Below are 25,043 nucleotides of genomic sequence, written 5' to 3'. Positions count from 1 at the left end.
CCAAGGTGGCTCCAGATCACTGAAGCTGACATTGACTGAATCAATGAGCTTGCTCTTGTACACATTTGAGCCAGGCGTGTTGCCTGGGATAACTCAGCTCAGTGATGAGGGAGCCCAGGACAGCACTTTTAGCCATGCTGAAATCAATAAACCCAGCCAGTGGGAGTTTCGTGTTTTTCCAGCAACCCCACAGGTCATGTTGTCTGCGAGTTAATGGTCTAAGGAATGAGAATGGGAGCTAAGGGATTAATTGTTTGACTCTTCATTAACTCAAGAAAACACAGCAAGGCACATTTGTCTTCCACACAAAATCATACAAAATGTTCTCTTTATTAAATATACATTATTTACAGTTCGTCTTTCTTCTGTACAACAATAACCATAGAAAACAAAGAAATCTAAGGCTAACTTTTATTTTTTCCCCATACAGTGTATTAAGACATGTTACATGGTCTACAAAACTGACTTGGAATGAGGCAACATCACTTGGGATTTTATTTTAGGAACAAAAATCAGAAGATAAAAAGGAAAAGGTAGACTCCAGCATTTCCACAAAAAGATGACCTGTTTTGTGCTTTTACCATAATAAAGAGTCTGACATATGTGTATTTTTGTGGGGAGGATATTCTGCAATTTATTACTTGTTGAAATACCCTCCCCACTCTTTCTCATTCCCTGAAAAGGAGGGCCTGAACATGCCATAGGAAGACTTACTTCCCATCTGAAACAGACACTGTAATGCTCTATCTTAGGAATCAGCAAACCGTAACCTATGAACTAAATTAGATTTTGTAAATAAAGTTATATTGGAACATGGCCATGGGTATTCATTTATACATGGCTGCCTTTCTGCCCTAGGCTAGTGACTAAGGAAAATGTTAGTCCAAGGCAACACAGGATATCAGGAGGCCTGTCAACTGCCAGATTCAGAAAGAGAAAATTCTTGGTCTTTGTCCTCACTAAATGCAGTCTCTTTCTCAATGTAACTATGCTGCTTTAAGCAAAGTTTGGTATTTTTTGCAACAGTATTTAAGGCAGGACAAGGTTACACAGGTTTATACTACCTTTCAAAGAGAATAGACTAGGTGAATATTTCATGTAAAACGTTTGGGATAGAGGCTGACTCTGATGGGAAAGTATGCCCAGGCTGACGCCTGTTAATATTTTCCCTTCAAGTTTTCTTGAAAGAGAAAGCCTTTCAAAGAGTCTGTAGGGGAATGCATTATTCCTGTTTCATATGCAGCACTTTGTTCACGTTCTCTGAAGATATTTCTGGCATCTGAAGCATGTAAGACTATGACACTCATTAAAATAAGACCAGGCGTTAATCACTAACACAATTATCTTCACCTTTGGTCTTGGCTTGGGACTAATCTCCTAATTTTGTCCTATTTTATAAAGGGTTTCCTTGTGTCAACTGGAAGGACTGAGAAAAAATAGTGTTCCCAGATGGTGTTAGATGGTAGGTCCCTGGCGGTACTCATTGTCAGGGCTGGGACACTACACTCCTTCTTACAGTTATGGTATGCTTATTCATGTCAGGATGAATGGAAGGAAAAGAAAGACACTGGATGGATTCCAGAATCTGAGGACTTCCACTCACAGGGGCTCTGACTGATAATAGACCTAGGGCAGTTTTCTGACAGTTTCATTTCCTGAAAGTTGTATCTGGGTGCTTAACCTGGGCAGGTTAGATAATTATAATAATAGTTCTAAAGCACTCTGAGAAAATCCTGAAAAAAAATTTAAAAATTGAAAAAAAAGAATGTGACTGAAGAAGTGTTGGAAGGTAAAAAAATATGCAAATGTGAGTAAAGAATTATTCATGCAAAGCCCATGATATTGCCTCTTTCCCTAATGAGTAAGACAATGATCCAAATGCACTAAAGAGACTCCTGAGTGAGGAGCCATGAAAGTGGAAAGGCTGCCACCACTGATTCATGGTGGAAGCAATTTCCTTCCTCACCTCAGATGGCCACCAATTACTGCCACCGGCCCCTCTTCCTCCTCGTCAAGTTCGCAGCAGGTGTGGTTGAAACCAAAACCAACTTTTGCATTAACCTTTGTTCATGTCTGCTCAGCCACTTTGTAGACTATAAACATTACATAAGACAGACATCTAGCTTACAAAGTACAATATTTCACTAGAAAATGTGCTTTTCTGTTCTTCCTCAGAGTACCTTAGTGCAAAATAAGATAAAATAATCACTGAAAAATAGCAAACCGGTTAATTATTAAAACCTTATATGAAGGATTCAAATAATTGTCAACATAAAAGAGGAATGCTTCTCTCCCTACCAAACAGATATGTATGTAGAATGTTCAAGAGAAAAGTTGAATAACAGCCCTATTTGTACAAAGTGTGCATGTGTGCGTGCGTGTGTGTGTTGCATTTTTTCCCCTTTAGGTGGTTCAAATTTGGAATTTGTGAAGGCAGAGCTGAGAATTAGAGACAATAAAAATCTGCAGAGTAGATGGTTCCACAAACAAGACTATGAAAGAGGGGATAAAAGAAGAGGTCAAGAAAGACTCAAGAACAGTATTTAGAAATAATTCAATTACATTATGTGTATTTTAAAGAAAACATGTTCAAACTGCATGAGACACAAAATAGCACTCAGTTATCCTCCTAGACTTCTGGAAGTTTTGAGTTTGTCTGCATCTTCTTCCATTAATCGCCTTTGCCATCTTCAGAAACAATGAAGTCAGTTTATTTATTTAGTCGATACATGACCTGTAGGATAATTGAGGACTAAGTATGTCCAACCCTTTTCGTTAAGGAAGAATGAGTGGCAGAACCATACAGGTATCCCAAAGGCCTTTTGGTAGGCTACAGCTGCAATGAGTTTCTGATGGATGGTAGCTATGGGGAAGCTTAAAGGAAGCTAGGGCAGTTGGTGAACAGTCTGTCAAGACCTTTCCTTTCCTAAGAAAAAATTCAACAGGTCTGATCCTCATCTCCCTGGATATCTTGGACTGGATAAGTTGGCTGTGCTTGCACCCTCCCAGTGCAAATCTTCTAACTGAATTAACTTCCTGCAGAGAGGGAGCAAGTATGACCTTCAAGACAGGAAACACTCACTCAGGCTCAGAGGTGAGACCTCATATAAATGGACAACATTTTTTTAGTCAATTACTGATGGAAGGGTAGACTTCAGTTAGGTTCAGAAATGTTATGTAGAGTCAAAATGGCTCATCAGGACTAAGGAGGGTTTTAGGAAGAGCTGGATGACAACCAAACCACCTTCAGGAACATCTGGAAGAACAACGGCATGCAATAGGTCATAAACACATGGCTGTGGAAGAACTGAGAAAAGAGAAGGAGAGGGGCCAAAGTGGACACTCTTAGGTCCAACTCATGGGAGGCAAGACTTTTGGAATCCCCCAACCTGACCCGAGACAAGAATGTAGAGAATTCAGCCTCCCGAAATGTATGGCAGAGACAGAGACCATCTATTCTTACTGTTCCTAAAAGTCAATCCACCCCTTTCTACAGAAATCTATATGCGTTGATAGATATCTACTTTGAGGAGGAGAAACAAAACAGCTTACAGAAGGTGGAAGCAGTAATTTAAAAAATAACAGATATATCCCAGAAATTTACGTTTCTTTCAGTCTGGCAGATGCTTCACAAAAATAATTGTGCGGGACCTTGTGCTGCATTCTAGGACACTTTATGTGTGGCCCTGTTGCAACAATACATGCCTTGCCTGCTAGACTTTGAGCTCCCCAAGGGCAAAAACAAGGTGTAATTTATATATGTTCACCCAATGCCTAGCCCGGCACTCATTGGCATTCCATAAATACTTCATGAATGAAAAAAGAAAAACAATCTCTTTATTTTTTTCTATCCTGCTCTTGCTACCCATTGGTGGAGATGAGTCTGACAAAAGGTAGAAGTCAAGTTAATACCATCTCTGTTATTACTAAGGAGAGGAAAAAAGTTGTTTTAAAACATCACGGCTAGGATCCTTAAAATCTTCTGCATACAGCAGAGGGTAAATAGAAGAGGCAAAGTTAGTCATAAAAATATGTCTATAGAAATGACAAATGTCTATTTCTCCAGACAAATTTTCATAAAGATGGCAATTGAGGCTATATATGCAATAAATGATGCAGTAGGATAAATATATTTTAGAGTAAGCAAATATACTGTTGCTTACATAAATAGATTTGTTTGGTGGAAAAAAATATCAATGAAACAGCTCCATTAAAATGTGATATTTCACAAGTACTTTTGGCTTTACTGTAAAGTGATCCATATTCCATAAGATCTTTTTGTAAACAGCAGTTATTGAAGGCTGAGGATTTAAGTGGAAGAGATCATGGTGGCCCAGTTGGCCAGAGCATGTAGTTGGGAAACCTGAATGTGGTAGGAAAAAGAAAAAAAAAATGGTTAAAGAGAGATTAAGATGCTTTCAAAGTCTCCTTCGAGATGATAATTGCAGAAGGATTGAAACACTCACACAATTGAACAATTACATAAAACTACATAGATCTTGGTACCACTGAGGAAAGACAGTCAGAGTTAGCACGATTTCTAATTGTAAATTACATTCTACTTTGGAGGGTACGGCTCACTTGCATTTCATATATATCTAGTGAAAGTTAGTGTTCTCTGGGGTTATGAAATAATTCAACCCTGTAAAAATAATTCTGCTTTAGCCCTGAGACTACTTATAGGAGTGGCGTGTAGACGGCACTGTCCTGGCATCTACATTTAGGTCTGTGGTATGTAGTGTGCATGGAGTCTACACACGTGAGGAAGATGCCAGTTGATTTTGTAGTGCCATTGTGGTCAGGATAGAGCTTCACAGATTCTTCATCCTACAGGACAATCTACAAGCATATATACTTAGATGAGAAAATCAAATCCTCTGAGTTAGCCTTTGCTAGTCTCCATTTCTTCTATTAGCACTATGTCAGCAAAACATAGTCCTCACTGCTCAAAGATTGAATAATGAAGAGTTCCAGCTTTATTACTCATACCTTCCTTTGCCTTTCTATTTCATTATTGGAGCTGCTTCAGGCTAAACCTACTACACTTCATGGTGACTTTTATTTCAGGGGACAAAGGAATATATAGCCAAGCACAAGGCTGATTTATATAGCCTTTTTATGGAAATAGAAAATTCAAAAATGAAAATTGAAGAAAGGGAGGAAAGGGCAGGGGAAAACAGTGTTTAAAGATCCTTCATCTTACTAAAGAATCATTCATCTTATTAAAACTAAAAGGAGAGAAATGGTATCATGGTTAAAATCACTTTAAAATAAATGTACTAGCCAAAAGATATCATGTAGATGATAAAGCGATTAAGCTCAAATCCACAGAAAATTTCGAGGAGAGAATATGCATTTGAAACAACATCTTAAAATAGAGAAATATGATTGCAAACTAAATCCTTAACTCATAAGCTCTCAAACTGAACGAAAAGCTGTGTTTGAAATGGAATGAAGAAACTAAGTTCCTCATTGTGAGAGGCGAGAGACAGTGTACCCTAAGCACAAGTTGGAATGTCTGCTAACTGTCAAGGATGGCAAATAGAGCTGTGGTCATTGTTTTCCGAATTGAATCTGCCTCATAAAGAGAATCAGCAAGTATTTTCCACACCTAAGAATCATTACATGAGCATTTCCACCATCTTGGAGCATTTACATTGTTTTCTCCTTACCTTTTTCTCCAAGATGGCCCAGGACAAAGAATGATGCATATTGCCACAGAAAAATCATTAAGATCTTTACCGCCACCCCATGGATGAGCTCAAGGTGCCTTCTTGAAGGAATGACTGTTTTCAATGCTTTGTTACCAAAAGGGACAAAGACCCTGAAATTTGTCACCACCTCTTTTGGGAGTTTAAGCCTATAAAAAGATGTTTGGAAGGGTCTTTATGTATATAGGGTATAGCAGATTTGAAAATGTGATATGCTACAGAACCTAAGGACTCCTCTGAAATCAAGCAATGCTAGTTAGCTAGAGGTGACCATGTCACTTATGTTAATGCATCCTAAACTTCTTGGAGAATAGCTTGATGTTAAAAAATGTGAAACTTGCAAATTTGAATTAACTATCTTCACCAGGTCTTTAGTGAGTGAATGGAAGGGAAGAATTCTGTTTGGTATTTTTCTTATTTCATGCACTTTTTTTTTTTCATTTTTTCCTGATTTAATTTTTGTTTAAAGCTGAGTTAAGATGGTTTAGGCTCTTTCACTGAACCGGGTACTATTTTAAACTTTTATTTCAATTTCTTTATGCTGCAGCAACATATATGTGTGCGTGTGTGTTTGTGTGTGTATATATATATGTGTGTGTGTGTATATATATACTCACATATATATACATATATACACATATGTGTGTGTGTGTGTATATATATATATCTCAGTATAATAATCCCAGGAATACCTAGCTAGCATTCTTACAAAATTGGAGGAGGCATTTTGAAGATATGGAACATCTACTTCCTAGAAGCTTTCTTGTTACCTCCTAGTTTCAAGCTGCTATTCCATGAATCCCCTAGCTTTATGCTATGGTGTGCTGTCCCAATGTGTCGGCCCCAGGAGAGAGTGGTAAGAAAGGAACAAAGTAGTTTTGCTCACTACTATCAGCAATCATATATTTGAAAATACTCAGGGTCTAAGGGTCATAGTGAAAAAGGGTGATGAGTTAAGGCAAGGGATTGCTTATGGTAAAGAAAGTAAACCACCACAAACCAAACCTCTCTTACTCTTTTTACAATGCCACCAAAGCAAACCAGGCCTCTAGGTTCTTCTCTCCCTGCCCTGGGTTCCATGGTAAGAATAGACTTGAGCTGAGGAGGATGTCAGGAATGACCGTCATGTGCCTAAGAGCTCAGGTTCAAAGCAAGCCTGAACCACCAAGTGGTTGGAAAACTGAACAGTGCATTTTAGAAACTGGAAGTGCAGAACTGAACATGCAGGAGTGCACACATGTGTCTCTTCCTTGTCTTGAATGGTGAAGTCAGTCTCTTGAGTGGTCGTTTTCACCCGATAGGTTCATCAGAGAGGAAGGCAGTGGCCATGGCTGCCTGGTCTCTTGGGCTGGATCAAGGGAATTGATGCTGTGGTGGATGCAAGTATGTTCCAGAAAAGACATGGCAAGCAGAAAATAAAGAGAATGACCAAATCAAAAGACAGGAGAGAAGAGGGGGAGGAGATAATTGAACAACAAGAAAAAAGAGTAGTAGGAACCCTGCAGTTTCTCAGATGAAATATTCCCGTTTACACTCGCTCACTGTGTTTTGCAAGTCAATTTCATTTCTGAAGGAACTGTCCAAATTTTCTGGATATTCCTTCTCCTTCATCTGGCTAGTACGATGTGACTGCTTGTGCTGGTAGAGGAACCGGGTCATGATGCCGATGATACAGAAGATGATGAATATCACCACTGCTATCACCCCTGGAGAGAAAGGGGAAGGAAAGAGAGAAGGAAATCGTCATGCGTCATCTGCTCAGGAAAGTGGATTCCCGCCAGATGAGGGGAATGCTTAGGAGAGAAAGCAAAACAAAACAAATCACACAAACACAACTCTGCCACCTGCCCAGAAATAAAGACCTGCTGAAAGGCCCTGTCTTCAATTACTGTAAAACCTCCTTCTTTCAGACTAACTGGGGGCGAGAGACACTTTCAACCATAGAAGGTTTTGTTTAAAGAACTGAGAATACCATCTTATACATATGGAATTGGACTAGCAAGGGGTTTCTTTGTAAATTTTTCAAGTCTGCTATAAATAATGTGTCAGAATCATTTGTAATTAGCCCATTTTTTGTCACCTCACAACTAAGTATTTCAGAGTTACTTTAGCATCTTAGAAAATGGTACTTAAATATCTCACATCTTAACACGTGTTCTCCTGATGTAAATTTGTTTTATGTTACATGTTTGTTTTGCTAAAACATTTTCATTAATAATGAAATGATCGCTATAAATTTAGAACATTTTTACACTGCTCTGAACTCTGTTAAACTAAGGCTCATTCAGTGACAAGATGCCTCTGTTCTTGAGAAACTCAAAGTCAACTGATATGGCAAACCTCTGCCCAGACCCATCGGATTCCCCTTTATTCTGACTGTGTGTGATTTAACTGGATTATGTTGCAAGCTATTCTTGCTTACCCTAGGGTCTCACCCCTACCTTTGCCAGGAAGGCTCTTGGAACATGAAAGGCAATATCAACAAAGGAATAGTGAAAACGTGGAAGCGGCAGATGTGTCTCTGCATGAATGTAGTATTTCAGCATGAAAATATTTAAAAATATGTATGATAAGCAAATAATTTACTTGTAATAAGTTCTATATTTTGCTGTTTCATTTTTCTAAGGAGAGGAGATATTGAGGAAAAGTGTCTATTTTAGAAAGCTATTTTTGGGCACAATGCATTATGATTTACAGAAGCATGGACATTTGTAAGTTTCATAAATGGATTGCATGTCTTCCACCAATTGTTTTTAGAACTGAGGCCATGATTAAGATTTATTTTTATAAATATATATTCCTAAATCATTTTGTGGCATTTTCTACAACTATGTTAGAACAAGTAAGAGTAAAATCATCTAAGTTAGCAAGTCTATGAATAAACTGGGTGGTAGTGAGTGACTCCCATGAGTGGGATGCAGCATTAAGAGATGAAATAGGAAACTGGTTCCTACGCCTTCAATGCATGGGATAGTCAGAGTCAGCAGCTGTGCAAGCCTCCAGGAATTTTCCTAGGGGGTCAGATGACTTTCCTGTCCTTAAAGAGACTCATAGAGCATGTAAATAGCTGGAGAGGAGTCAGCAGTCACAAAAGTCTTTTTTTTTCCACTTGTCAAATGGGAAATTATTGAAAGAGAAATAGGCACAAAATTCTTTCCCACATTTCTCTATGCCAAACAAAAATTAAGGTGGTCCAGCTTCTCTGGAGCAAAAATTCAGGTCAGAAGTTTTAGGAACTTCCTTAAGGAAAGGCGTGGTTTTCCTTTCTTCATGTTATCAGGAGTGCACCTCTGTGCTCCCATAGCCTTTTGTACCTCCTCCCTCAGAACAGCCTTCACTGGTTGTCTTGTTGTCTGTTTACCCATCTCCTCGCTGGCTCATTCATCCCCATATTCCTCTACTTAACACAGAGCCTGACCCATAGCAAGGCTCATTAAATATAAGCTAAATGGAGAGATACTGCAGGTTTTTAAAAGGAAAACTCCATCTGCCAAGGATCAGTTCATCTAGGCTTCCAGAAGGCAGGGATGGTGGCACATGCTAAGGTTATGTTTCTCAGATAGAAATGAGTTTGGTCTTTCACAGGCATCTTACATGAAGCAAAGCTTGGGAATCATTCTGTGTTGGTAGACCCAGATGGAAAAATCAAGCCACAGCAGGAGGAAGCCAAGCTGAAGCAGAATAAAAAAGTGGGGAGGCCAACAGGCAATGAGAAAATGGAAAAGCAGGAGAGCTGAGCTCACAGAAGAGCAGACAAGGTCTGCATCTGTAACCATATGTGCAGTGAGATTTGCAACTACAGTTCTGTGGGCTTCACCCTGCTCATTAGACCTAACCCAAATCACTTGGTGGGGAATACTCAACAGGACTGCGGCTTCACCCATTGTCTGCCCCAACATGGCTTCTTCCCCGTATTTAGTTTTATTGGTTTGCTTTGTTTGCATTTTAGAAACAGTGAAAACTGTATGAAATGAGCAGAATGTGAGCTGTTGTCTGTAAGTAAATGCTCCAGCTGTTGACTCAGTGCTCAGCTGCCTCATGAATTAGAGGCAAGATGAATCCGCAGAGCTGCTGGTGTCGGCAGAGGGTGCTTTTGATCATTCAGCACACAGGACTACTCATGAAAAGCCCACAGTCTTGCAGGTAATGTAGGGGGCTCTGAGTGCTGGATGGCCATAATTAAGGAAAGCTTCAGATAACTTTCTCCAGAATACAGGATCGTTTATGTCTTTTTGCATTCAACAACAATGAATTGTTTACCTCCGATGACTGCCGAATCACTTCGAACAGCATTTGTGAGTGGTTCCCGCTCATCTGTCTTCCCAAAAGGATCTGAAAGGAGTAAAAGACATGGGACTTTACTTCTCACTCAAAGCACTGGAAAGAAGCCTACAGTGTGGCCTACCTGGAATGACACACCTGTGCATTACACCAGGTGCCCTCAATTAGTTGTGAGTTGACATGTTGCAAGGAACTCAAAAAACATGCACAAGCAAAAAGCATTTGAAGTGCACTGCTCACACCCCATAGTTCAATGGCCCTGTTTGTTTATATGCAAATTGTAAGATAAGGGGTTAAAACAGAGGATGGTGGTATCCTGCCCACATGCCCTCACCCTGCTCCTAATGTCGCCTGTTGCCTCGCTGGACAGTTCCTATTCCTATGCATGATGCCCTGCTCTGCTTGAGAGTTTTCTTCAGATGCAAAAGGATCCTGAGTTTACTGACAGTAAAGAACAAAAGTGCTGGAGAATTAACACCTTCAGGAGCAGGCCTCACTGATGAGAGAGGAATTGTACTGTGTGTCCAGTACCATATATGATATAAGAAAAAGCATCAAGTTTAAGGGTACACAGGCCTTAATCTGAGTCTTTGCTCTGTTGTTTGTTGGTCTGGTGACATTGAGGAAGACCTCTTTTTAAATATAAATTTGCATATGTATTAAAGGAGAGTAGTAATATCTATATGTGTCTATATAATGCATGCTAAATTTTCAGGACCTATACACTTATAAGTAGCCACTATGATTATTATTGTTGTATCATTTGATCATTGGAAAATGACTACAACATGAGTATTGTTGTTCCCCTTTGGCAAATAGGGAAACTAGATTGAAGCAATCAAATAACCCGTCCAAGTCCTACAGATCATTCATGGAAGAGGCAAAATTCACACCAAAGCTATCCAACTACTGCACTCAGAGTCTTTCTATTACTCCTCTCTGCTGCTCGAAAAATATCAAGATTGGTGATGTGCAGGCAGCAACAGAACTCAAGCCCCCATATGACATCATTAGTCCTGTCATGTGTCATTTAAACTTTCTTTTCTGTCAAATGGTAAAAATGATAGTCTTTGCCTTAAAAGGTTTTGTAAGAATTATACAAGTTAATATACTTGTTTTTACAACAGTGGCTGATACAACGTAAGTGCTCACTAAATCTTGTTTCTTCTTATAATTTTGCTTACTATTAATTACATACACATTTATATGTGTATAAACATGCACATCCTAGTCTCATGAGTGGGACCTCAAGCTTGCTAATGAAAAAACCAAGACACACACTTCTTCATACCGCAGCACTTGCCACACAGCCATGTGGAGACACACGTTAAAGATGTTTGGTAAGTATTTATTGTGTCTTCAAGTGAACGGAGTGTGGTAGTTGATGCCATTTGTGGTGTACAGGGATGGCCTTTTCCTAGGACTCTCGAAATTGGAGCAGAAACAAATCAACATGAGAGAGAGGCTGATGGGGTCAAATGGGAAGGGTGTTGTAATTAAAGAAGGTGCTGGCCATGGAGCAGGTATTCAGAACTGGTGACATTGATAAGGTGGGTCTGGTGGAAAAAACTTGGAGTTGGAAATTGATATTATCATCTCTGTACACCTGGATGACCTACATACATGCATACATACATGGAGAAGAACATATATATATATATCACCAATTGATAACAATGGGGTGATGATGATGATAGTGGGTGTTAGAGACAGAGAGAGAGCGGGCAGACAAAGAGAAGGTGGAAAATGAGAAATCAGAGGAGTCAATAAAAGGGGGAGGGAGAGAGGGGATGAGGTATGGTAAAAGATGGGTAGAAGACAAAGAGGAAAGAAAGAAGAAAGAAAGGGAGGGAGGGAGACAGGAAGAGAGGAAATTCAAAATATTTAGTTATTAGATCTCCTGTATCACACTGTCCACTGTGCTTGTTATTCTTGTATATCCCTGTGCTACTCCACCTACTTAAAATGCCTCCTGCTTCTTTATAAATACAGTCATGTGTAGCTTAATGGTGAGAATATATTCTGAGAAATGTGTCATTAGGCAATTTTGTCGTTGTGTGGAAATCATAGAGTGTGCTCACACAATCCTAGGTGGTACAGCCTATGACACACCTAGGCTGTACATGTAGTAGACTATTGCCCCCAGGCTACACGCCTGTATAGTATGTTGCTGTAGTGAATACTATAAGCAACTATAACACATTTGTGAGTATATGTGTACCTAAGCATATATAAACATAGAAAGAGCAGAGTAAAAATATGAGATTTAAATAAATGCTACACCTGCACAGGGCACTTATCATGAATGGAGCCTGCAGGACTGGAAGTTGCTCTGGGCGAGTCAGTGAGTAAGTGGTGAAGGTCCAGGACATTACTCTACACTACTACAGGCTTTATAAACACTTTACTCTTAGGCTACACTACATTTATTGACTTTTTTTCTTTCTTTAATAATAAATTATCCTTAGCTTACTATAACTATTTTACTTTGTGAACTTTTTATTTTTTTGACTTTTTTACTTCTTTGTCATAACACTTAAAACACAAATATCATACAACTATACAAAAATATTTTCTTTCTTTATATCCTTTTGCTAGAAGATTTTTTTCTATTTTTAAATTTATTTACTATTATTTTTTACTTTTTAAACTTTTTTCCTGAAAACTAACACAGAAACATACACAGTAGATCAGGCTTATGTGGATTCATGACATTAATATCATTGTCTTCCACCTCCTCATGTTGTCCCACTGAAAGGTCTTCAAGGCCAACAATATGCAAGAGGTACCACACGCTACCATAACAATGCCTTCTTCTGAGTTATTTCCTGAAGAAAATGCCTGAGGCTTTTATTGAGGAGTAAGTTCATACCAGAGTCACCACAAACATGTGGATAAGGCGTTGTACTAGGACCTTATGATTGCTACAACTTCATTAGGTCATAGAAATTATTCAGCTCCGTTATAGTCTTATAGGACCACCGTCTATGCAGACCATTATCTTTACATGGTACATGACTGTATTCAAATCTGAATCATCCATTATGGTTTATTAGATCATGACCTTTTTCTTTTTTTTGTTTTGTTTTGTTTTTTTCTTTTCTTTTCTTTTTATTGAGACTGAGTCTCACTCTGTCATTTAGGTTGGAGGGCAGTGGTGTGATCTCAGCTCACTGCAACCTCTGCCTCCCAGGTTCAAGCTACTCTCCTGCCTCAGCTTCCTGAGTAACTGGGATTACAGGTGTGCACCACCATGCCCAGCTAATTTTTGTATTTTTAGTAGAGACGGGGTTTCACCATGTTGGTCAGGCTGGTCTCAAACTCCTCACCTTGTGATCTGCCCTCCTTGGCCTCCCAAAGTGCTGGGATTACAGGTGTGAGCCACTGCATCCAGCCTCATGGCTTTTTTTTCTTACTCCGACTTACAATGGTTTCTCCCTTATTGAGTCTATGTACTACTTTTAACATTATTAACCAAAGTAATAACCTTGGTTATTACTTAACATTGATTTCACAACAGATTTCCCCATTTCTAGCAAATTTTGCTAATGATACATTAATATACATTAACCCAGCTTGTTAATTCTAACTCTCCAATATTTATTAAAGCTACAAATAAAATACTTCAGATCTAGTATGATGACAGCTTCAGTAACATGACTACAAAAGTTAAAAATACCATGCCTATATCCATGCTTAATGGACACCTTCTGCAAAGTAACCCTTGGGGTAGTTATTCATTTATTTCAATAGTACTTCTCTCTTCACAGTGTGTCTAAATTGTCTTTAACAATTTTAGAGCTATCTTTTAGTTTCAATTCCCCTCTCAAAAAAAGAATGACTCAGCTTAAATGTATCTATCTATTTATATCATATATATAGATCTTGATCTATAAATATAGATATAGATATAATTATAGATATAGATCAAGATCTATATATTTTATATATTCTATATCTATATATTATATATTATTTATATATTATATACATTATATACTATATCTATATATCTATTATAGAATAGAATTTATTGTATACTATAATAATATAGATAGACATTGAGCAACTATCTGTATCTATCTCTATGAAATATCTATGTATATATAGAGTTAGAGAGAGAGCTAACATTCCATAGGAACTCCTCATTATTGAAATATGTTGGACTTCTACACTTGCACCTAATGATTTACCTGTGAGGGGTTTTCACTGATTACTAAATATGCTACACTCTACCAGAAATTTGAACTTTAACTTACATATTTCCTTTTGTAATGGGCTTCTGTCTTCTGAACATTGCAAACCCTTCTCCCTAAGCATTGCCATGACCAGATTATTTATAAATCTATCATTAGTTCATCTAAAATGTATTTGCTGCCTTTTCTTGGTTCCATACAACCCAAAACTCTGTTCATATTTTTCCTTTAGCATTGCTCACACTGTATTATGATATAGTGCTGGGCATCCAATGCCACACTCTAATTCCCTGAACCATTGCCTTCCATCATCTTTACAGATTTCTAAAATTAGGGACTTTAAATGTTTCTTATTTTTTGTTATCTCCACTAACTATGGAAGTTAACACTAAGTAGCTGCTTAAAAGATGTGTGATGAATAAGGCAACAGGAGAATCACAAGAATCACCTGAAAGAACTCAAAATCATATTTGAAGAATAAAATGGTGAAACATAAAACAGTAAAGGAGTGGGCAATACATTGCTGGAAGAGTAGATAGAAATATTCAAATATCCTACTCAGGTTACCAAATTTGTTAAAAAATGTATTTCTCAATTTTTACAAAATATTGGACTGGGCACTACAGATCTCGGGCTACAAGTCTTGGTTAAGAGTCCTGCCACATAAAAGAGAGTGCGTGTTTCTCAATATATTTCCCAAGATATTAAAATCCCCTTGACTTGTTTAATGCAATAAGATGCCCCACCTTTTATCTTCCTACTAACACATCATGACCTATCGTAGACCACTGCTGGGGGAATTGTGCCTGTAATAGAAAATTACTGTGGTCCAGAACCCTTCAACACCTACCACTATTGTTCTTAGTGTGTGCTGGGAGGCAAGGGGAGGGTAAAACAATACCATGGCAACCTGGGAGCTTTATCAAACATCTCAGACCTAGCCTCTTCATCACCACTACTTGCAAAACCCATATTTCATACCAATATTAGCAGCAAAATCTGAACAAAATATATATCCCATGGTTTTAGAAAAAGCATCTTAGAAAAATCTGATAATACCCCCTCACCCATATACAAACCACTTTAAAGCATAATCAGAATGAAGACACTATCACTGTTTCTATCTATATTATATTGACTTATTGATACATGTTGATGTCTTGGTTTTATCCCAGTGTATTAGTCATTTTTTTAATCAGTATTTATGATGCTTTGACATCTTGAGGATCTTGCTGGCCAGGGAGACACTGCCCCTCTCAGGGCTAGCTGATTCCTAGAGATAGCAAACAACAGGCCTGCAAGCATGCATTTTATACACAAACCAATCAATCCAGAGCCCATCTCCCACACTAATCCATTTATCTAACTCACATTCACAACCCAGTATTTCTCTTGCCTTAAATCACTCAAGGCCAAGTATTAGATAACTAGAGACCACCCCTGTAGCGCAGATCCTGCCCACATTATTCAAACTATCCAATTCTAACTGGCTCAAGCTTGCCTACCTGGTTCACCCCATTCCTTCCCATGGAAGCTGCAACACAGCCACCCCACCACACTTTCCCCTTTCTCTTTCTCCCTCCTGACCAACCCTAGCACTTCTCCATGTGGCTCTGAGTGGTAGAATGTATCTCTTTTTCTTGAGAACTGTAAGAAATAAACTTTTCTTTCAAAGGCAATCATCTCATGCCTGTCACCTTATCATACCTGATTAAGACAAAATCCCAGATACATTTTCAGACACCCAAAATGACAGTGACTAAGAAAAGATAGAAAAGACACTTAGAGAGTAGTGAAGCAGAGAATGTATGGATGATGGTGCCGTGGGTTTTTTCTACTTTTAAGAAAGGCTGATTTAATTTATTTTCGTTACATATTCAGAAATAGGATTCGAGTTTTAATATTTTGACAAACCTCTCTACTCTTTTCCATAATGGCTGTACCAATTTTCATTCCCACCAGGAGTGTGAAAGGGTTCCATTTTCTGCACTTCCTCTCCAACATTTGTTGTTCTTGTCTTTTTGATACTAGCCATCATATTATCAGCTGTGAAGTGACATCTCATTGTGGTTTTGATTTGCATTTCCCTGACAATCAATGACGTTAAGCACCTTTTCATGTACCTGTTGGATGTTTGTATGTCTTTTGTGGAAAAAAAAAAAAAAAAAAGCCTATTCACATCCTTTGCCTATTTTTTGAAGTGTTTTTCTTTTCTTTCTTTCTTTCTTTTTTTTTTTTTTTTTTGCTATTGAGTTATATTAATTCTTTTTATGCTTTGGATACTAACTCTTCATCGGTCATATGGTTTAAAAACATTTCTTTTTCCAATTCTGTAGGTTGCCTTTTCATTTTGTGGATTGTGTCCTTTGCTATACACAGGGTTTTTTAGTTTCATGCAGTCCCATTTTTTAAATTTTCACTCTTGTTGATCATACTTTTGGTGTCATGTAAAAATATACATATATTTTCAAGACCAATATTAAGGAGATTTGTCCTTATGTTCCCTTCCTGGAGTTTACAGTCTCAGGTCTTATATTTAAGGTTTTAATCCATTTCAAGTTAATTTTTATATGGTATAAGATAAAGGTCCAATTCTATTCTTTTGCATGTGGATATTCAATTTCCCCAGCACAATTTATTGAATAAGCAACATTTTCTGCATTATGCATTTTTGGAAATTTTGCCAAAGATTAGTTGATTAAATAAGCCTGGGTTTATTTCTGGCTTCTCTATTCCATTCTATTAGTCTATGTGTCTGTTTTATGCCAGTATTATGCTTTTTTTTTTATTACTACAGCTTTGCAATATAGTTTGAAATCAGGGAGTGAGATGCCTGCAGCTTTCTGCACTCGTGTTTACTGCAGTATTATTCACAATCGCCAAGATATGGAAACAAACTCTCTGTTAATGCTTAAATGATTAAAGATATTGTGGCATATACGCACACAATTGGAAATTTTCAGCATTAAAAAAGATTGTGCCATTTGTGACAATATGGAATAACCTAGAGGACATTATGCCAATTTGAAATAAACAAGACACACAAAGACAAATACTATATGATATAACATATGTGGAATCTAAAAAAGTCAAACTCATAGAAACAGAGAGAACGGCGGTTGGCAGGGGCTGGTGTGTGCAGGAAATGGAGAGTTGTTGGTTAAAGAGTATAAGCTTTCAGTCAGAAGATGATAAATTTTGGTGAATTTTTTTTTTTTTTTAAACAGAGTCTCGCTCTATACCCCAGGCTGGAGTGCAGTTGCACGATCTTGGCTCACTGCAAACTCTGCCTCCCAGGTTCAAGCGATTCTCATTCCTCAGCCTCCCAAGTAGCTGGAATTACAGGTGCCCACCACCACGGCCAGCTAATTTTTGTATTTTTAGTAGAAATGGGGTTTCGCCATGTTGGCCAGACTGGTCTCGAACTCCTGACCTCAGGTGATCCTCCCGCGTTGGCCTCCCAAAGTGCGGCAATTCCAGGCATGAGCCACCACACCTGGCCCAAAATTTGGTGAACTAATGTACAGCATGATTATTACAGTTATTCATACTGTATTGTTTACTTGACATTTGCTAAAATAGTAAATCTTAAGTGTCCTCATCAGATGTGTACACATATACACACACACAAAGGGTAACTGTGAAGTGATGTGTTGATTAATTTAATTGTGATAGTAATTACACAATGCGCATGTTTATCAGATTATTACATTTTACACTTTGAAAATATATAATTTGTATTTGTCAATTATTTCTTAATAAAGCTAAAAAAGGTTTATTTTAATCACATGAATTATCATGTTAGTTCAGGAACCAGCTTGCTGCCTCCCTGTTCTCTAAATACGTCAATTCTCGGAGCAGTATCCACTTCAACAGTAGTGACTATGTATACAAACACACACACACACATACACAATGCATTATATACGTGCATAATAAGCAAAGTACACAACTATGCATTTAGTTTTAATTACTCATCATATTAAAAATAAAACTACATCAAATATGTATAAAATCACCCATGAAATATCAGTCATAATTTTTAGCCACCTGTTATTATACAAGGTAAAAACTGAGTCACATTAGCCAACTCTTTAATCTGGAAGCTTCTTGAAGACACAAAAAGTAGTGCTAGTGACAGAAGCTCCCTTGTGCATGCTCTTGAGTGTACCTGATGAAGAATGCACCGTGGTCACTGCATTCACATCTGAGTCCACCATGAAGCCACAGCTGGATTCCGTCAAGGTCCCATGGACAGTCACAGGCGCGACAGTGGCATGGCGCAGGGCAGCCTTCAGTGGTGCTATGTGGTTGTACTGGACCGAAGACATGCATCCAGCAAAACCCATGGCATTTGCTTTAGCAACTTCAGAATCCAAACCAAGATTCTCTGCAATGTAAAAGATAATCAGAAGTCCTTTACTTTTTTTTTGTTTTTTCCCAATTATATGCTGGGTCCTCTTTGAGTAGTATCTAAAATTACAGAAATTACCTTGTTATTCTTTGAGTAAAGAAAACCCTCCCCTATCTCTCTTTATCTCCTTTCCCCACCTCCACTCCCAATGCAAGCATCAATATATCAACTACATTTCATAGAAAATTGTCAGGGCCATCTCTGCTTCGAGATAAAAATTTTCCCCAACTTCTAAATTTTCATTCATGTATTTTATGAACTGTAACAAAGACAATAAATCTGTTCTGTATTTTAGGTGTTTTATAAAATTTGTATCATTATCTGCATCATCATTTATCTTTGGATACTGGTGATTAGTGCAAGCACCCTATGATGTTCATTACAACACTTCACTCAAAAACGTAGCAAGAGAAAAAAAATAAAGAGGTAGAGGGATTAGAAGTCAATGTTGTCCTTCCAAAGATTTATTGTGTAAATTATTTTAAGCCACCTGTGTAGACTGACCTTCTATTCAAGATTTCCACCTGCTTGGTTCTGTCCATGGAACTGATTGGTGTGCATGGGTTTTTTATGACAGCATTCAACTTCCTAAAGTATCTTTGAGACTTTATAAAAGATGGACATGCAATAATTTGGGATTCATAGCAAGATCAAATGTCTCGTTTTCTTCAAGATTGGTGGTAAAATCACTCAGTATTCCATTTCTTTCTCTTAAAAGAGTCAATTGAACAAACTGCTATGATGCAATTACATAAAACTGCAATGCATAATGAGCCATCTTTTTTCCTAAGGTGTAATAGTCTTCACATACCGAGATGGTTATTTATTAAGATAATGTGTTTGTTTTCTGAAAGGCAGTAGGGACTCTCTCATCTACCGGCATAGATTATAATTTTATTTTGATTCATAAATGGTCAAAGAGCCTCCACTGATCTATAAGCATGCATTATGTTGGCAACATTAAGAGATATGATAAGGATATGGAGGAAAATGAGAAATTAACCTCCTTTAATAATGCCTTTTCTAAGTTTTGCTCTAATTTTACTCTCCTCCATCAACACCCATGTAAACTTAGCCAACTTATCATCTCTGTCTTTTCATATAAAAAAATCAAATCGTGTATTGTTACGTGGCTGGTGTGACAAATTGCCACAAACTTAAATGACTTTAAAGAGCTTAAAACACAAGTGTGCTATCTTGCAGTTCTATGCGTTTGAAGTCTGCCATCGATCTCATTGGGCTAAAAATCAAGTATCAGCAAGGCTGCATTAATTCTTGACACTCTTGGGGAATATTATATTTCCTTGCCTTTTCCAGCTTGTAGAAGCCACCCACATCCCATGGCTTCTGTAGACTCCTTCTCTATTTCAAGGCAAGCAATGTTACATTTCTCTGTGCCTTTCTTTCATACTTACTTCAACCTATAATTCTCTTCTATCTCCTTCTTTCACTTTTAAGGACCTTTTTGATTACACTGAATTCATCCTGATAATACAGGATTATCTTCCTGTTTCAAATACAGCTGATGAGCAACATTAATTACTTTTGCAACTTTACTTCCTCTTTGACACATGGCCTAATGTATTCTTGGGTTCTCAGGATTAGGACACAGACATCTTTGTGCTCTATAATTCTGTCTACAACTTCAGGTCTGAGATTTCGTGAGAACTTTCCCAAAAATGATAATGAAAATCCAATAATAATGTGAAGTGTCACTTCTTCAAATATAAAAGGACTCTGAGATGTATGAGAAAACTTCTATCTTCCAAATATTCAAATAAATCTCCTACAGCATTGGTATATATTTGCTACTTATTCATGAAAGGATCACATATGTTTGTTTGGTATGATGAGCATTAAAAGACTGTGTCCCACATAAAGCATCTCACAAAAAACTTTAATGGACTAGATGTTTTTTGCTGGTGGCACCAGAACTCAGTGTACCCAGATACAATTCAGAATATGCATTAGCTACAGATTGGTGGTAGAGTTAAAGACCAGAAATATTTAGAGGAAGAGGCAGAAGACAAGGGAAGAGGAGCATAAACTATCATGAGGTTTTTGCATTGTAGGATTTCAGAACATGGAAAATGGCAAGTCATTGTAGTTCTGCCTGAAGGATCTAAGTCAACATTGCCAGCTCTCATTCCCAGGACTCAGTGGGAAAGAAGCCTACATAGTGTCCAGGTCCTTGGAGGACATCACTATAGTGACTATCATGACATACTCCAGATGTAAGAATAGGCACATTGATAAGTCGGGGGAAATGCCAGCAAATGACATTCTCACCTTGAATGAAGAGATGTTTTAAATAAAGCCCTATCTCTAGGGAAGTGTGCTTCTTCCAGATGTACTATAAGGACAGAAACCTTGAGGTGTTTCTGAAAAGAAATGCAAAGAACAAGAATCCCTGATAGGAGAAAATATGCTCTGCATGATGCTCGAGATCATGATTTCTCAGATTCTTACATAGATGGAGAGGAAAAAAAACAAAAATAAGACAAAAGTTAGAAAGGTTCTAAATGATTTTAGTTTCTTATAATAGCATTAACTGATATGTAGTATGCTATAATAATTTGATAAAAACAATACTTTTAAAGCTGCAAAATACTCAACATTCACCACTCACTGAGTAGCTACATACAACTGCAATAATTGTTGTCGAAGAATTATTTCTATTCCCCTCAAAAGTTCTTCCGGATATGTGTTCTCAACCTTCAAAATTTACAAATGAAGTAACTAGGACTCGAAGAAGTTCAAAGATGTACTGAAGATCACGTAGCAGGGTTGAGATTTAAACCCAAGTCTTTATGATTTTAAATGCCAAACTGTATTTAAGCAATGCAGCCTCCAAAAAAAAAAAAACCCTCCCAAACATCTCCTGTATAGAGTAAAATAATTTTACATAAATTATCTAAAAAATGGGTTGCAAAAACTAAGGAAAGCACAAGTTATTTTGGTTAAGTGCCTCACAGAATTCACTGAACTCTGTATTACATTAAAGACAAATGTATTTCCTAATTCATTTTTCTGTTTTTAGGTTAAAATTACATTAGATTCATGTGGAGTTAGATAAGGGGGCTGTTTCATGTGCTATGTTAGAGAATGGATGTTGAAGACAAACTTAATAGTGAATATGGCTCCTCAAAAGCTGACAAAATGGGAATGCAAGCAAAGGCGACACCACTGAAAAATGCCAGTGTTCCTTGTTTCATTTTTCCCAAGATTTTCTACTAACATAAAAATCTTATCCAAAAAAAGAATTACAATGTTCAAAAGTCTTGTCACTGCCTTAAGAAATCAAAGGCATCTTGGAAAGAAAAAACAACAGCATATCCAAATGTCTTATTTGAAATCGACTTAGTTTCTGTCACTCAATACATTTTAAATATCATCAAAATAAGGTTCTTGATTCTCTTTTGATTTTAGCCCCATGTCCTCCAAGGGTGATGTAAAAACAGCACAAGCTGCTGATAGGTACAGGTTGGAAATTACGTCTACCTAAGTTGATGAATCATGAACTTGCCCATATGATATCTGTTTCCATGTTTCTTCAATGTTATCCCCTATAAAATAGGGATAATAGTACCTACCACATGAATTTTGTCAGAAATAAATACAATAATATAAATCAAATTTATAGCTCAATAACCATTAATGCATCTTTGGTGTTTTATGTATTTGTTTGGTTTTTGTATATATTTATATTGCACAACATGATGTTTTGATATATGCATACATTGTAGAATGGCGAAGTCAAGACGTTTAACGTGACATGGCGGATCACCTTATATACCATTTGTGTGTGGTGTGAAAAAACTTAAAATCTACTGTCAGCAATTTTCAAATATATAATATATTAACTGCAGTCACCATGATGCACAATAGGTCCCTTGAATTTTTTCTCCAGAACTTATTCTCCAGTCTAACTAAATGTTCATCCTTTGACTAACATATCGCCATAATGAAAGCAAACTGTTAGGAGGAGGAGGCCGGGGGGAGTGGTAGTTAGCAGTAATAGTAAAATCTTTTACTCCTCCTACTATTCATCAGTTCCAAGCTCTGTTGCCTGGCTTCAGTGCCCCTCAACATGCCCAAGTACTGTTGCATTTAGAACTATGGTGTAGATACTAATATGCTTGCTGTGGAACTCTACTACATTTCCATTTACTACTGATTCACAATTGAACAAATGTAGCACTCAAATTTTGAATGACTTAGTTAACTTATTTTAAACTAACGTTTTTGGGCATTTAAAATTTGACTTTCTACATTATTTTGCAAACACCTTTATTTCTTGTAAGTAAAGCTATGCTCCTCTATTAAATCTAGTAGATCTGTGATGCCAGAGAAAGTAGCAAAGAGTCAAGTGTAGCCTCAGAATGCACAACACTTTACACATTCGCAATTGTTTTACAGGAAGAGAGTGATAGAATGAATCCAGGATAATTTTGTGCAGGCAGGTTTGTGTGTGTATGTGTGTTTTTTTATATGAAAGAAACATGAAAAGATCAGAAATTCGCTAAAAACAGACATTGCTCTGGATTGTAACATGACATTTTCTATGTGTGAAAAGTTACTTATGACACTTGAATTCTGAAGTGTAACAACACAAAACCATACAGACCCATACAACAGGGGCTTATAAGAGTAAAATGTTGTATCAAGGTAAAATATAGTTAAGCAGAATCAATGTTAATGGAAGGTATGAGAAGTATATACAAGTAAAAATTTTTCCCTCTGGAGTTCATTGTGGCTTTCAGGTAAGGGACAAACAGTTTGAAAACTTAACTACAAGGAGGACCCAAAATCCAAGAAATAAATAAATCTTTCAATCCTGAAAGAGGATTGTCAAATTTAGTTACACACACATACACACACACACACACACACACACACACTTGGCATTTGCTTACTGCTTTTATGTTTATCTTAGTATGCTCATTTGTATGTCCTATGTAAATATTTTTCCTTATAAAGGGAGAAAGTGAGATAATTATACACAACTTCCAGTTTGGAAAGACAAAACACATAAGGTCAAGTAATTGTTTAAAGTAAATTAATCAGTCCAAGGCCAATTCAGGCCTGAAACCTAGGTTTCATGGCCATAGCCCCCCTCCACCCTTTTTTTTCTATTATGCTATGCTTGACACTTTTCTGTAGGTATGGATTGCTCATAAGCTAAACACAATTTTATTTCTCTAGCCTGACTTAACGGCCATTCACTCACTAACACCCAGTTTCCCAGCTACACATCCAACCTGTCTGCTGTGTATGATCTGAGCTAACTTGCTCAGACATGATTCTCTCTGCCTGGAAGACTGTTCTGTCCCTTTATGACCTGGATAACTTCTGTACCTGCTCTGCAAAACATACATCTAATTATTGGCCACCTAGACACAGCTCCATGTTTGATAGTGGACTTACAATGACTAGCAAACACATTCCTCCTATCTCTGTGAGCTTTCAATCATATTGGTGGATTAATTTAGCAGACCAGCAAAGATTTCAGGCAATAAATCTTATAGTAGAGGGAGATCATTATGTCCACGGAAACATAAAAGAGACCCCTGACAAATCTAGGGTAACAGTGATCAAACTGAGAATGCAAAAGAACTTTCAGGAAAATGTACTAACATGTATATTTATGGTTCCCTACTCATTCAGAGGGTGTGGTTGGGGATGTGTGCAAAAACCTGCAATTTAAAGAACACATTTTCAGGTAATTATGATATAGATGGTTCGTGGAACACATTTTGAGAAACACTGATTTAAAAAAGATTGCTTGGAATAAATATATTCAAATAAAGGCTTAAATGATGAATAGAAGATGGTTACATGTTTCAGGCACAAAACAAAACCTTTACAAAGTAAAGAGAGAAGTAGTGCGTCACATTTAAGACACTGAAAAATGAAGTTAACTCTGTCTGAAATAAGGCAAAAGATGACACTGAAGAGATAGGTAGGAGTTAGAGCAAGTTAAGAACTTCCATATTCTTAGCCAGGTGCGGTGGCTCATGCCTGTAATCCCAGAATTTTGGGAGGCTGAAGCGTGTGGATCACCTGAAGTCAGGAGTTCGAGACCAGCCTGGCCAACACGGTGAAACCCCGTCTCTACTAAAAATACAGAAATTAGCGGGACATGGTGGCGCACACCTGTAATCTCAGCCACTTGGGAGGCTGAGGGAGGAGAATCACTGGAACCTAGGAGGCAGAGGTTTCAGTGAGCTGAGATTGGGCCACTGCACTCCAGCCTGGGTGACAAGAGCAAAACTGTCTCAAAAGAAACCAAAAAAAAAGAACTTCCATATTCCTAAGGCATTTTGCTTAATTCTATTAGGCTGCCTTTGCTTTGCCATTTTGTCTGTCCTCCCCTTCTTGCTTTAAGAAAGGCTGTCCTTTTCAAGACTTCATTCACATCAACCAGAACACAGTGTCCAA

At 37.6% G+C, this 25,043-nt stretch overlaps 1 protein-coding gene across 1 annotated transcript in view; it reads right to left on the bottom strand.

Moving 5' to 3' along the window:
* Positions 1–311: 311 nt before the first annotated feature.
* Positions 312–25,043, bottom strand: part of CNTNAP5 (contactin associated protein family member 5) — an 876,147-nt gene continuing 851,415 nt past the window's right edge. The window contains exons 22-24 of the mRNA XM_016949649.3: positions 18,360–18,578; positions 9,972–10,043; positions 312–7,417 (exon numbers count right to left, since the gene is read on the bottom strand). Of these exons, the coding sequence (XP_016805138.3) occupies positions 7,221–7,417; positions 9,972–10,043; positions 18,360–18,578 (488 nt within the window). The 3' untranslated portion in view covers positions 312–7,220. The remainder of the gene's footprint in view (positions 7,418–9,971; positions 10,044–18,359; positions 18,579–25,043) is intronic.

This window comes from Pan troglodytes, chromosome 13 (genome assembly GCF_028858775.2).
Source record: "Pan troglodytes isolate AG18354 chromosome 13, NHGRI_mPanTro3-v2.0_pri, whole genome shotgun sequence".
NCBI lineage: Eukaryota > Metazoa > Chordata > Mammalia > Primates > Hominidae > Pan > Pan troglodytes.
Note: the sequence above shows the minus strand (reverse complement) of the source record. Positions and strands in the feature narration are given on the sequence as shown.